This window comes from Fringilla coelebs (assembly GCF_963513975.1).
Source record: "Fringilla coelebs genome assembly, chromosome: Z".
Lineage (NCBI taxonomy): Eukaryota > Metazoa > Chordata > Aves > Passeriformes > Fringillidae > Fringilla > Fringilla coelebs.
Genome location: NC_140031.1, coordinates 2,491,945 through 2,507,179, shown reverse-complemented (window position 1 = coordinate 2,507,179; position 15,235 = coordinate 2,491,945). Strand labels below are relative to the sequence as shown.

At 45.5% G+C, this 15,235-nt stretch overlaps 1 protein-coding gene across 3 annotated transcripts in view; it reads right to left on the bottom strand.

The window, feature by feature from the left end:
• The window catches only part of ST8SIA5 (ST8 alpha-N-acetyl-neuraminide alpha-2,8-sialyltransferase 5), a gene marked incomplete at both ends in the record, with an annotated part of 43,670 nt that extends 29,459 nt beyond the window's left edge, over window positions 1–14,211 (bottom strand). For all 3 annotated transcript variants that reach the window (XM_084225602.1, XM_084225603.1, XM_084225604.1), the window contains one exon: window positions 14,081–14,211. In XM_084225602.1, the coding sequence (XP_084081728.1) occupies window positions 14,081–14,211 (131 nt within the window). The remainder of the gene's footprint in view (window positions 1–14,080) is intronic.
• Window positions 14,212–15,235: the final 1,024 nt, after the last annotated feature.

Genomic DNA, 15,235 nt, shown 5'->3' with positions numbered 1-15,235 from the left:
ATTTGGGACACCTGTCCCCCCCATATTATTTCCCCTGGGGCCTGGGGCTCTCAGGAACAGAGATCCTTCCCTGGAGGCAGAGGGCTCCACCACACCCTCCCCCTCAGTCTCTGTTCTCTCCGCTTCTCTTCGCGGCCTTGTCACTCCTGGCTTCTAGCCAACCGCCTCCCCCAAGGAGCAGTCTCTGTATTATCAGAAGAACTTGGTTTCGCCCGTGGCTGTGTAAGAGAAAAGTCCAGCCAAAGCCACTCCACTCATCTCCTCCACCTAGGGCACTCTCATCTACAAGCATTTCTTCACCTAGTCAAACTTCTTCTTCTTTCCCATCCTCTTTCTCCTCTCACTCCTCAGCTGGGGAGGATCAGTGTTTTTAAAGCTTCCAAAGGTTCAAAAAGGTTACAAGCTCGGCCTGGTCTGCTGACGGCTGGGCACCTTGCCCCCCCCCCACTTTCTCCTCCTGGCTGTGCTCCCGGCACCAGATAACAAATTTCCAGCCTGCACAGTCTCTGTCATTCTCTCTCCCAGGGGGGGGGGCTGCCCAAACCATCCCAGGACTCCTCCACCCCTGCACCTTGCCGGGGCTCCGGCCTCCCTTCCCAGGCCGCATGGCCTCCCCTCCCCCGCCCAGACGCAGCTGGGCAGGGGAGAGGTCAGAGCAACTCACCGGCCGGACTCCAAAGAGGAAGGTCTTCTCTAAATCCTCTGCTTTTTAACCCACTGAGTGTGTTCTCGGAGGCGTACCCAAATCCTCAGTGGCCACACCAAATGCCAATTTCACATCTGGCCACTGATTGGTTTGACCATAACTTTCCAAAAAAAAAACCTCTCTTCCGGGTCAAACCATGACAATCCACCTCTCGCCTCCGAGAACACACATTTCACTCCAACATATTAACAAAACTACATCCAAGACATTTCTGCTTACAACAGTGACATACACCAAACCTCCATCCCTACATTTTATAATCAATCTATTTACATGCTTTGCTCTTATTCCTTTTGATCCATCTCACAGTTTCCATCTTCTCCATTCGATTTCCCGGTCAGGGAACCAATAATGTCATGGGTTGACCCTGGCACAATGCCAGCGCCCCCATGAAAGGTGGATTCCTAAAATGGTTACCGTGAGATGTGACCCAGGAACAGAACAAAACAGGCTCCAACTTGGGAATGGAGGGGAAAAGAAAAAAAACAACATTTTATTAATCTACATAGACACAAAAGGGAAAAGGAAAAAACTACACACAACAATCCACAATAGAACATCTTCAAAAACACTTCTCCTCCCCCCACCTCTCCAACAAACAAATCCCCTCTAACACATCAATTCTCAATTCCAATACCCTCCTTCACACACACTCTCCCCAGTTCATCAGGAGAGAGGAGTCTTCCTCTCACACCATGGGCCTCCCCAGGAAAACACTGCAAAGTCCCCAGTGCTTCCGTGTCACACACTGCAGCCGCCCGAAGAAAATCTGTAGCGGTGACCATTCTTCCTTCCATGTCCAGCGCTCTCACCACTGTCCATGGATCCAAACTGCTCCTTAGGTCCTTTTAAGAATGCTTTGCCTAGTTCCAAGAAGTGGCCGCCTCTCACCATTTGGGACACCTGTCCCCCCCATATTATTTCCCCTGGGGCCTGGGGCTCTCAGGAACAGAGATCCTTCCCTGGAGGCAGAGGGCTCCACCACACCCTCCCCCTCAGTCTCTGTTCTCTCCGCTTCTCTTCGCGGCCTTGTCACTCCTGGCTTCTAGCCAACCGCCTCCCCCAAGGAGCAGTCTCTGTATTATCAGAAGAACTTGGTTTCGCCCGTGGCTGTGTAAGAGAAAAGTCCAGCCAAAGCCACTCCACTCATCTCCTCCACCTAGGGCACTCTCATCTACAAGCATTTCTTCACCTAGTCAAACTTCTTCTTCTTTCCCATCCTCTTTCTCCTCTCACTCCTCAGCTGGGGAGGATCAGTGTTTTTAAAGCTTCCAAAGGTTCAAAAAGGTTACAAGCTCGGCCTGGTCTGCTGACGGCTGGGCACCTTGCCCCCCCCCCACTTTCTCCTCCTGGCTGTGCTCCCGGCACCAGATAACAAATTTCCAGCCTGCACAGTCTCTGTCATTCTCTCTCCCAGGGGGGGGGGCTGCCCAAACCATCCCAGGACTCCTCCACCCCTGCACCTTGCCGGGGCTCCGGCCTCCCTTCCCAGGCCGCATGGCCTCCCCTCCCCCGCCCAGACGCAGCTGGGCAGGGGAGAGGTCAGAGCAACTCACCGGCCGGACTCCAAAGAGGAAGGTCTTCTCTAAATCCTCTGCTTTTTAACCCACTGAGTGTGTTCTCGGAGGCGTACCCAAATCCTCAGTGGCCACACCAAATGCCAATTTCACATCTGGCCACTGATTGGTTTGACCATAACTTTCCAAAAAAAAAACCTCTCTTCCGGGTCAAACCATGACACAAAGAAAAGCTAATTTGAAGCCTGAAATCATTGCCAATGATTGTCAAGTGGAACTTTGCCATTTGCTCAATTTGCCCTAATATAACAACTGCTAAAACTGGGATGTGTCCCCGGCGTGTGATGCTGATGATGGCAAGGAAAGAATTCATAAAAGGTGTAATAACCAGAAACTCTCTCAGTGCAGAGATGCTTCACTTTGCCCATGAATGTCAGCAAATAGTTCATCAAGGAAGATGTACGTCAGTTATGATACCATTAATCACAAGACTTATCCCTAACAAATAAAAGTATGAGCAATGCTCTGCCTCGCGTGGCAGAAACTCCGCAAAGTTGGATGTCTTGGCAACAGAGGCCTTGAGTTTCAGGTAAATGTCAAAGCAATATTTTGATCCTAATTGGTAACTGTAAGTGTTGAATCAGTGTGTGGTCAAATAAACATCGGTGTAAAGTAATAATAGGAGGAGGGGGTGAAAAGCCAGAAAATTAACAAAGCAGCAGTGACTCTGAAGGGCCTGTCAAAACCGGCTGTCAGGAAGCAGCAGGAAGCAAAGACTGAAAGCCTGTTGCTGCAATCCAAACAAAAAACAACTCCTACACAAGCAGAGGCTTTAATAGCAGAGGATGTCAGATAATTATGCGGATTTTGAACTACAAGGCAAGAATGAGCAAGCGGATGAATTGCAGGGAGAAGCTTTGTGCCCGTGCTGCTGTCACACAGAGATCCCCCGTCAGAGGTGCTTATTGTCCTTCTGAAAAGGAAAGGAAAGGTGAAAACACACTTCAGACCAGAAGGCAAGGTGTGTAGAAGGGAGCTGCTAAAAGAAGGAGACCCAAAAGTCTCCCAGCGCAGCTGGAGGTCATGTCTGGGCTCTACCCAGAGAATGGGCCATGATGTGTGTGCAGCAGAACCTGCTCAGGAGAGATCCATGTGCTTCCCAGGCACAGGAGCAGGTTGGTGCAGGTGGCTGGGTGACACAGTCACCAGCACCTCTGGGTGACAGGGGCTGAGTGGCAGTGGGGCCATCAGCTGCCGCTCCAGACACAATTATTCCCCAAATACCACCAGTTCATCCCATTTAATCCCCGGCAGCAGGCGATTTCCACTCATCTTTAAAAGGTGACAGCTACAACTATCCTCATTTGGCATCTACCACAGGCAGGCTAAACCCAAGGCCAAGCAAAACCAGGCAGAAATGAATGTTATTTTATAATGGTGAAGCTAAGCCAAAGCCTGACTCAGCTTGCTGGCCTACACAGATGAGCAAGGAAGGAGAAGCAGAGGAAGGGAAAGAAGATATGGATGTCCCCAAGAACAAGGCAAATTATTTGTCTCTCTAAGCTCCCTCTATTATTTGTCTTTACTTCTCCTGCTCTTGCTTTCCAGCATTTCTCCTGTCCCTTCTCCATACGCACTCTCTCTAACAAAGAGGCCATTAGGAAGTGATGGGAAATCCAGCTTTTGTGACTCCGACTCCTGTTGAAGTTATTAGCAAATAATATATTCATTAATTCCATATATATCATTAGTAATTTTATAATCCTGTTGCTGCTAGAAGCCATATACACTTCTCAGATATAGAAGCCATATCCAGTTCCTGTCCTGAGGACCAACAGCCCAGGCTTCCCAAAGTCACTGGAAAATCACTTTCCCTGAACCTCAGTTTCCCTGTTTTGTAATTCTTGTGCCCTTGAGGGGGAGGAACTGAAGACTTTAGTGTTGAATGATACTGCCTCCTTGAAAATGGAAAGTGGTGCCCTTAGCCTATTAGCAGGGGTGCCACAGAGGTGTTGGAAAGTCAGATGGTTAATCCTGCCAGAGATCCAGTTCCTTCTTTCCGCAAAATACGGAAACTATGACTCACTGTGTCCGCAGGGTGCACGGAAAATAAAACTAAAACCGTGGTAAGCATGAGTGACCTGCAGATGAGAGTGACTGGAAACACTCACTAAAATGGATCAGGGAGTTAGAGGAGCTTGGGTGAGGGGAGTATCAGGAGTCTCCAGTGGGACAGACTGCGGCACAGGTGAAGAGAAGCACAGCAGCCAGCAGAGACAGCAGTAACAGGAGGTTTGGAGCAAAACCAAGGATCCCTTTTAATTTTTGCACAGGCCAGAAAAAGCAAGATTATTTATGCTGCACTTGAAAAGATATCAGAGGGGCCCAAAAGGAGTAAAGGACTAAAGTTACCACAGAGTACAGTGAGACACTGGGATCAAACCCAGCCAGACCAGCCTGTACTCAAAACCCCTTTCTTGACACAAGGGCCAGGCTTAGTCCCTGAAGACAACAAAGGCAGGTGACAAGAACAAGGCAAATGCTTACTTGAATAGTTAAATATCACTTTAAACACCCCAATCAATTTTGAAATAAATACGCAAGGCACAACACATTGAAAGATGCAGCACAATGGAAAGAGAGAAAGAAAGAAAGAAAGAGAGAAAGAAAGAAAGAGAGAAAGAGAGAAAGAGAGAAGAAAGAGAGAAAGAGAGAAAGAGAGAAAGAGAGAAAGAAAGAAAGAGAGAAAGAAAGAGAGAAAGAAAGAAAGAGAGAAAGAAAGAAAGAGAGAAAGAAAGAAAGAAAGAGAGAAAGAAAGAAAGAAAGAAAGAAAGAAAGAAAGAAAGAAAGAAAGAAAGAAAGAAAGAAAGAAAGAAAAAGAAAGAAAGAAAGAAAGAAAGAAAGAAAGAAAGAAAGAAAGAAAGAAAGAAAGAAAGAAAGAAAGAAAGAAAAAGAAAGAAAGAAAGAAAGAAAGAAAGAAAGAAAGAAAGAAAGAAAGAAAGAAAGAAAGAAAGAAAGAAAGAAAGAAAGAAAGAAAGAAAGAAAGAAAGAAAGAAAGAAAGAAAGAAAGAAAGAAAGAAAGAAAGAAAGAAAGAAAGAAAGAAAGAAAGAAAGAAAGAAAGAAAGAAAGAAAGAAAGAAAGAAAGAAAGAAAGAAAGAAAGAAAGAAAGAAAGAAAGAAAGAAAGAAAGGAAGGAAGGAAGGAAGGAAGGAAGGAAGGAAGGAAGGAAGGAAGGAAGGAAGGAAGGAAGGAAGGAAGGAAGGAAGGGATCTGCCTTGTAGCAGTCCAGGTGCAATTCACCTGTGCTGTGCCAGGTAATGTACCTGCACCGTGTGTGTGCTGGCTCTTTTAGTCCAGAATCCAGGTCTGTAATCCTGACAGGCAAGGCACAAATAAAGAAAATATTCCTGGGGGCAACTCAAGGATTTGAGCAATATGCTCTCATTCTTAAGTGAGGCCATTAAAAAATTCATATTTTTCAGTGGAAGAAGTGTTGAATCTGACTAGCCAAGTTTAGAGAAATACTTATTTCTCCAGAGAAATTAGGAAAATGCAAGTTTTAGTCCAGATACAAGCAATTAGATTCTTCTGCTTGCTGCTTTAATAGAGATCAGCCTTTGTATCAGTGACCTACAGCTTTGTAGATAGACTGACAGTGGGTAATTACTGAGCTCATCACTTACCATCTCACAGGGACAAGATTATGAAAAGGTTTTGAAAATTGTATGAAAATAAGTGGAAGAGCAGGAATGGTATATTCAGAGCAAAATGAAGAAATTAAATAACGTGGGCCCCAAAATATGGATGGACAATGTGGGAAAGGAGCAGGTCTGGTTTCACCACACTCTTGGCCTCACAGAATAATACCAGGGACAAGTTTGGCTCTTTATGTTAGAGGGAAATAATAGTATTAAAATGGTGGAGGAGTATATTTTGACTAGTGCAAAAAGCAAAATTGGAAACATAGGTGGGAAGCTTCTGGATTATAACCATTATTACACAGAAAAAAGGTTTTGTTTCATGTAGCACATTTCACATTTGGATCAAATCTTGTATCAGATACTCACAAGCAATATCTGAAAAAACTTGGTCTAAAATCACTTCCCAGGAAGGATAAAACACATTCAAATAGTTGGCTTAAACTGGATCTAATGTTGACCAGGATCTCAAGAACACCAAAGGATACCTTCCAAACCTTTACAATCTTACCTTTTCTCATCTGTAGCTGGAAGATGAACTTCTAAGGAGTAATAGATAATCTTTATCAATGTTATTGGCAATAATTACTCACAATTATAATTATTTATAATTATTTATAATTTAAATATCATGATTTATAATACTGAGGGGCAGGACTAAACTAACAACAGAATGAAATTATAGTGAGGCAGGTGGTTTTCAAGGGAAAAAAAGGCAAAACAACCAAGCCCTGAGCACAGACGCTCACAGGAAATCCCAAATGTTTTCAGATACCAGCAAATTCTGACATTTGAGATGGTAGATGGCTGATGCAGCGTGGGTCCAAATCTCACCACACCACAAGAGAGCTGACTAAAATAATTGCACTGCATCTCAAGTGTCCAGTACCAATGTATTCAGCATCAGGTCAAGTGTCCCTACACTGCCCTGAGGGCTCATGCTGAAGACAATGAGCAAAATGCATTCACAGTAAGGGAGTGTGTACCCAGTGCCAGGCACAGGAGGAGCAAATATCCTCTCTCTCCATCACAGAAGTGGATGGCACAGTCTTCTCCTGCCACTCAGGCAACCCTTCCAAAATATTTACAGCCTGAGATGTTCAGTTAGGACTGTCAAAAGCCCAGCTTTGGCTGTATTTGTTCTGATAGAAAATGCCAAACCAGTGACAGAGGCTGCTTTTAAGGCATTCACCCTGAGAACTAAAGCATAAACCCAACCAAATAAAATGGATGAGAAAGGACATCAACTATCTGCAGGGCTGATGGAAAAGCAAAATGGATGCAAGCAACAGAGGGCAAGCATGCCTCAAAGAAATGAGAGGTTAAGTCCACAATTTGCCTGAGGGAGACATGGACTGCTGAGCAATGAATACACTTGAGTTAAAAATTGAGAAATGAAATGAAAAAGCAATCAAGGGTAAGAATGAAGCGCAGTGGAAGTAAGAAAACACAAAGCTTTGCACAGAGATTATGCCTGAGCCAAATCCACCAAGTGTAAGAACGATCAGGAAACTCCAGCTGGGTCAAAATAAAAGTTACCAGATCATCCACAAGGTCAGTGGTCAAGGGTGTGACCCATCACAGGTGGGGCTGTGGGGAATGCGGGTGGAGCACAACCCAAAATAGGAACACAGGGTTCTGGGTTTGGCTTTTCACAAATGAGGGCAAGACTGAGCTTTGTACCTGCCCACACACAAAGAGGCCAAGCAGGTAATTCTTTTCAAAACATCACAAAACAAGTTGATGGCATTTCTTCTCTAAAAGAGATGTCACAGCAGTTAAATCCTGTTGGATGAAAAGGTGTTGGATGCTGGGCATTGGCAAAACTCAACCATTACTTTGTCATACCAAGGCAACAGATCTGTGTAAAATGAGGATTCAGCCAAATACACAAGAAGAATTGTTTGCTTGGACAGAAGCAGGCCTAGATCTCCACACAACAAAGTTAGACTGAAGGAAGCTGCTGCTGGGTGCTACATGAATTAGAATTAGGATTTAATTGTCTCTGTATTAATCAGTAAGGACAATGGCCACTTTTTGGCTGGGAGGCAGGACATCTATAATTCACTGCTCCAGGGCAAAAAGTTTCTGGAGAGCTCCTACAGCCCAACACGATTCAAACCAACCACAGGGTGGGCTTGGGGACACTGGCCTGGGAGCTGCTGGGTGGCCACAGCCACAATAAAAGGGGCAAGTGTCCAAAGGCCACTCTGGAGTGACACATCCCTCATGATATGAGGTAGGAAGGACCGTGGTGTGACACACCAGGGAGTGACACGCTTGGGATAATGGAATTTGCACATGTAAAACACTGAAATAAGGGATGCCCAGCACCTTAATTTACTGTCATCTGGAGAGAGGAGAAGGACTGGAGATGCACAGGCCAGACCAGCAGGTGGTTTTGTCATCTCAACAGCAGAGGTGAAACAAAACAATGCTAGAAATACAGCATAGAGGGAGCAGGGATATAAACCCTGCTGGTTTTCTGCATCAGGGCCATGGGGAGCACTGCCAGGGAGCACCGCAGAAGAAATAACATTTCCTCACACTCTAAAATTTCAGCACCTTGATGCTCTCCTTTAAAAGCAAATTAAAATCATGGTCAAAAATCCCCAAACCTTTAACTAAAAGAAGGAAAAATTTTCGGATTCAGGAGAATTGCCTAAAGCAACAACAGCAGCAGTGGGTAGGGAATGGGATGACAAGTGGGATGGGGTGACTGCATCCAGCCTCTGGATGGAGGAACATCAACATGTTGGAGCCAGTCCAGAGGAAGCCACCAGGATGATCAGAGGGATAGAGCAGCTCTGCTGTGAGAAAAGGCTGAGAGGATTGGGACTGCTCAGCCTGGAAAAGAGAACCTTTGGGCTGGCCTTTCAGCACGTGAAGGGAGACAACAAGAAAGATGGAGAGAGACTATTTACAAGGGCCTGGAGTGACAGGACAAGGGGCAATGGCCTCAAAATGACAAAGGGTAGATTTAGGGTAGATGTTCGGAGAAATTATTCCCTGTGAGAGTGGTGACACAGGTTTCCCAGAGCAGCTATGGCTGCCCTATCCCTGGCAGTGCCCAAGGCCAGGTTGGACAGGGCTTGGAGAAACCTGGGACAGTGGAAGGTGTCCCTGGCCATGGCTGGGGATGGGACTGGAAGAGGTTTAAGGTCCCCTCCAGCCCAAACCATCCGGTCATTCTGTGATCCCATGAAATTGGAGACAGCTGAATTAATCTATCAGCTCCCTGCTGGTTCTGCCCCCTCCAACCCATTGCCAACAGGGATGCCTGCACCCCATGGAATGGCCTTGGGAATGCCCTGTAGCAGGAACATCATGGCTAGAGTCTCAGCTTCTCCTGCTGCGCTCAACTAGATCTGCCCACTTTAAGGTGATGCCCATATCCCGTAAACACACTTTTTTTTTGGTGTTCTGTATTGTTTGAAGACTTTGCTTTGTTCTGAAGTTTCCAGCACTCTTCTCTGAAGAAAGCTTCCCAAACCCAAGACCTGCCCAGCACCTTGTCAGGGATTCATTCAGATGACTCACAGGATGCATGTAATTTCTGTGGAGCAGTAATTCCCTCTGGTTAGAGCTGAAAGCACAGAGCTGTGTGACCAGAGAGAGATGACTCACTAGGTGACCTTCAGATTACGCCTTTTGGGGAAGATATTTCAATGGAAGGAGAGTTTAGCACAGGAATAGATGGTCTTGGGTTATGGTTAACACTTTCACAGGGTGTTATGAGCTGGCCAGAGGAGCATGTACCAGGGATGGAGCAGGAGCTCTCAGGTGAGCTGAGCTGGCTGTAGCTAGGACAAAAAAAAACCAGTTTAGGACAAAAAACCCAGTTTAGGACAAAATACAACTTGGGCCACATGTAGCCTCCATGTCTCCATTGCAGTTCCTGCTATCCCTGCAGTAAGAATGACATGAATTTAGGGTACAGACTAAATGTGTAGTTCAGGTTCATTTTCTCTGGGTTTATTCCTTTAGTCCACGCAGTGCAGAAAGTGGTAACAAATAATCTTATATGGTAAGGAAAAATGTAAGGATCCCTTCGAACTGATTTGCAAGTGTTGAATAAAAGCTGCCTAAGATATTCAAAAATGGTGGGTTTAACTCAAGTCATGAGAGGTAAACCTTAGTAAGAGGGCACACATACATGAGAGTGATGTTTTATTCTCATTTAGAAGATACAAAGCTTCCAAATAATACAGGCTGCCTGCATAGGAAGGTTTGCTGAATCTTGCTGTGTGATTCTTTGCAATCTTTTATTTGCCCTCTGGCAGGCCCTGGGGTAATATTGGTTTAGAGTCTTTAATAGTTTTGGAAATGTGTTCTCCTTACTCAGCTGAAAAAAAAGGAGTTTTAAAGGTGCAGATTCCCTTCTTCACGTGACACTCTCCCTGTGCAGAAATCAGTCTGTTAAAACACCCAGAATTTAGTGAATTTCCTGCCAACAGAACATTGGTATATAGCAAAGTATTGCTCTGATATCTCTCCCTTGCCAAAGGGAAGGACTGTCCTATTGATCTCTCCCATGCTACAGGTTGGGAGATGAAGACAGATTTGAACATTTTTTTACTGTAGTGGCAGTTTCCTGATGTAATCCAGGATTATTCCCTGCTGGCCAAACAAGAGCTGACAAAAAAAGGCCAGCCCTCAGCTGAGCATCTGATTCAAAAGAAAATTCAGCTGAAAGGCGAGCATTGGAAAGATGAGTCAATACAAAAGCAAGCAGCAGCTCTGGATTTAAGCAGAAGACCACAGCATTTAACCTACTTTAGCAGATCAATGCAGCGGATTTTTAATCATCACATTAATCCTAAAATAAAAATAATTACCCCAGAGATCGGTATTAAAGTCCCTTAATTATATCTCATTTCATCATCCTTTTTACTCGGGATCAGAAGCTGCAGAGACCAGAGCTTCCCCATGCCATTTCTCCAGCTTGTGGTTTGACTCTCCTGTTAGAACTCCAGCTGCAACTGCAGGGATGAGGCACTGGCCGTGGTGAGAGCACCCACACCCATCCCACCTGTGAGAAAACTGAAAAAGGGCACAAAAGAAGGTGGACAGGACTCTGCTTTCCAAGGACACTGCATAAAACTGCAAAGGAAGGAGTGGGGAACAGTACACGGTGGGTGAAAAATGTGTGAATGCCTAGAAATTCAATCTCCACACTGTCCCCCTCTTCCAGCAATGCCAGGAGCTCATTAACATCCCATAAGGGGAAACAGAGAACTTTGACCAGGGGCTGACCCCTTATCAAATTTCCCTGAGCAGAGTCTATTTCCTGGAGCATCCTTTCCTGTCCACAGTCCTGCCCCCCCCACAGATGCTCTGGGAACATGGCCATGGGCAAGTGCAGGACCCTGAGCCTCCAGGGACAGCCTCAGGTGGGATTTCATGGCCATCAAACCAGCCCATTCCATGCTGGTAAGGGCAAGGGGCATGGCACAGGTAACAGCCACGTGGCAAACTTTCCCATCTTTCTCCCGGAAAAGGGCACCTTCCTCCACTCTGCTCTTTGGGACCAGTCCTGACTGTGCTGTCAGCTGCATTTTTTTTTTTGTGCCCAAGCTGCTTGTTTTAGGCCACACTTCCCTGCCTTGTTGGCCTTTACCCATTCCCACCATCTTCTTGCAGAGAAAAGAGCTACCCCGGTGTTATATTTAGACTTAAAAGCACTCTACACTTACTGAAATAGTACTTTAGGGCAATTTTCAGGTTTCTCCAAGCACATGGGGGAATTCCTTCCTGCTGCCTTGGGAGGAGCCTGCTGTTGCTGCAGGTGTTGGGATGCAGGCAAAGGTATCCCAAACAAGCAGCACATGCAGTCCCAGAGAGAGTAAATGGCTGCGTCCCCAAGCTCCAGCTTGGCAAGTGGCACCAGGACTATAAATACCCCACTTCCCCTCTCCAAGGAGCCTCTCCAAAACCACCAGGTACAAGTCAAAACACGTCCAAGGAGCCTCACAGCCGGAATCAGCTTCTAGCAGGGGGCTTAGCACCGGAGGTTTGTGAAGTGCAAGAGTAATTAAAGGTTACAGCTGCCACTGCACAGAGCTCACTGGCAATCAGACTGCCCTGGAATGCTCACCAGAAGGTACTGCAGGGTGTTGAGAGAGAGGGAGGGAAAGGAAAGCTGGCAAAAAAAAAGAGTACCTTCATAATGATGTTGTGGTAACAGTGCAGGACGCTGATTAAATCTCCCTTCTGTCACCAAAAACCTACAGCCACATCCTGCATTTTTATTTCCATGGAAGAAGGGAACTGCCAATTCCCAGCAGAAAGGAGCTGAGGGCTGAGGTGCTTTTTTTTTTTCCCTGCACTGAGTTAGGGGAACCCTCTATGAGACTATTTTCACATGATTATTTAAAAAAAAAAAAGGAAAACAAAGTAAAATAAACAAATCATTGCAAGTCGGAGTTTAAAAAAAAGTAATATTTTCCAGTCCAAGTGACAAAATGTATGCTCATCTCCCTGCTTGAGACTCTTTGATGGCAGAAGGCTCAGAACCAGACTTGCAATCCTGGGAATTAGACATGAGCCTTTTTTCATTCCCTGGTGAGGACAGGAGAGATTCCCAGGGCATGAGGCAGGACAGAGTCAGGCCACAAAGATCACTCAGTGGAAGAGTTTTTGGTTGCATCTTCTCATAATTTTATCTTTACTCTGCCATTTTTCATTTCAGTTCGTACTTGTGATTTTTCTTCTCTCTAACCCTCTTGCAGTAATTTTGACTTGGAAAAGAAAGGATTGGTAGCACTGCCAGGCCTCCAGGACAAATGGGAAAAACGGAAAAAATAAGGCAAGATGAGACCTCAACCTGGCCATAAAGTCATATTCTTAACACTGAGGAAACTTAGGGCTACCCTTGTCTACCTACCAGGTTCCTGAAGCTCCCCAAATATGGAGATTTTATACCTCCTCAGGTAATTATGTTCTTTTAAAGTTCCCCATCATGATTAAATCCAAATCTTTCCTGCTACAACATTTTAGCACTTTGTGAGTGTTTAGAGAGAGGTATTTATTGCTTTTCTCTTCTCAGATTTAATTTGGATATTTCAAGTCAGTAATCCTTTTTCCCCTCAGTTTTCTCCAAGCCAAAAAAACTCATGTTTTCAACACTTCTGCTCATTCTTGCTTCTTCCAGCTGAGGAAGTCACATTTTTCTGGAGCTGAGGTGCCCAAAAAAACCAGAGTCCCCCCAGAAAAGGCCTTGTGCTACACAAGGCACACAGATTGCTCTGTGGATAAACAACACCCCTGTCTAAACATATTAATATCATGCTTGCTTTTCCCTCCCAGAGAGAAATGTTGGCTGATTTGCCAGCATTTTGCTTGCTCTTGGCACAAGGCAAACAACTACATGAGTTGCAAGCAAGGCAAGAACCAAACAATTTATCTCTCCTGGCAGAATGCAGCTCAATTCCAGTAAAAAATTCCACAGCAGCTGCCTACACAACTGAAACACTTACCTCAAAGCATGTAAGGGAAACATTCATCTTCATAAAATCATGCAAGCTGTAACTTCTCAAACTAGGTTTAAGTAAAATAAACTCTGCATGGGTCAAGGTTAAACATTCATAGAGCCCCATCAGTGTTTGATGTGAAAAGAGCATTTTCAGATCAAAGAGTGATGTGCTCTACAGCGAGGCAGTCTCAGCAGCAATTCATAAGAACACAGCAGTGCAAAAATAAAGTGCTCTCTCGGTTATCTGGAACACTAATATTGATTTTAGGAACTGCATCTGCATGTTTGTTTCTAAAGACATTGAAGTTTCAGCAATGAACATGCTACTTCAATTCAACATCTCGAGCCATTTCAGCCTGAACTTACACAGAGTGGGAAGCCTTGTAAGGGGCAAACACTCAGGTGGCACGAGTCTGTTTAAGTTGAATACAAACCCATATTTTTGCCGCAGCTGAGGATTAAAACATAACCCAGGAAACTCACAAAACATTATATTCTGCCTAACCTTCTCCTGCACTCATAATCTAACAAACATTACAGATGCTGGATGCACCTTCCCAGACTGACAAGATACTGTTATCATCAGCAAAACACTGGTTTGAACTGCTATAATGGTCTGCCTGGAGCTCCATCTCCCCTCAGCCTGATCAGACAACTTTTCCTATTCCCTCTGATCCCCCCTTACCTCTTGAGATAGTTTCTCCCATAGAGGATCTGCTGCAGCAAGGTGACCACGGCAAAGGCGCAGATGAAGATGAAGAACAAAGTTCTGTTTCCCAGCAAATCCCGGCTTGATGAAGGGTCAGTGTATCCCATCCTTCTGAAAAGCCACTGAAGCTTCACTGGGTAAAATTCAGTTCATTGCCACCTTCATGCCCTTTTTGCCGGGGACTGGAGGGGAATGCCTGCTGGCTTTTCTGCGAGCAATCCAAGGACAAGGTATCCCATTGTTTGTTCCTGCTGCCCCTTCCTTGCCCCTTTTGGATGTTAGCTCCAGGACTGTGCGCAATGGCTTGCTTCCATGGTAAAGTTTCCAGGAGATTCAGACGTGGGTAACATCTAAAATCATCTCTCAGAGCTCTCTCAGCGCAGGCAGCCTGTGCTGTGTGAGAGGCATTCTGTTCCCTCTAAGCCTCTCTTGAAAACCCGCTGCTAGCAATTATCTACTTCAATCCCATTTTCATATTCCAGATGGGGGAAGCTGCACACAAACCAGAGAACTGCAGCCAATGGCAAGCACGGGGCTCCGGCAACCTGCGTTGGAAGCACATAGTCGTCAGCTCCTCTCTGCTTCTGCTCAGTGATTCCGACCAAATGTGCTCGCAAGGAGACGTGACTGGGGCTTGCTATTATTGAACAAGCATGCAACAATCATGAGGATTTCATTCAGAACCCTGCAGGGGAAAAAAAAAAAGAGAAAAAAAAAAGAAAATAAAAAGGGGAAAAGAAGCACAGCAGCAGCAGTCTGGTCAGGCTAGCAGGAAAGCTGCATTCTGTGTAGCAGCGCGCCGTCTGTGCCGTGGCTCCGGTGCTGTGGCATTTGCATGCAGAATGCAGAGCCTTCAGTCCCACTCTGCTCACTATTTGGGCTCCTCTGTTTCCCCTATTTCTCCAGAGTAAGCACGAGCAAGGTCACTGTGCATCCCTTCAAGGACAGAGCTCTCAGTGCCTGCATGCTGATTTATTGGAGGCTCTGAGTAGCCTCACAGCCGCAGAGAGGGAGCCTGCCTCTCAGTGCAGGCTCTGAGAACCATTCATTTAAAGAGACAAATATTCTGATTGTTCCTCCACTAGACACAGTTCTCTTTTGAAAGGGCAGAGCAACAAGATCTTGTCCACA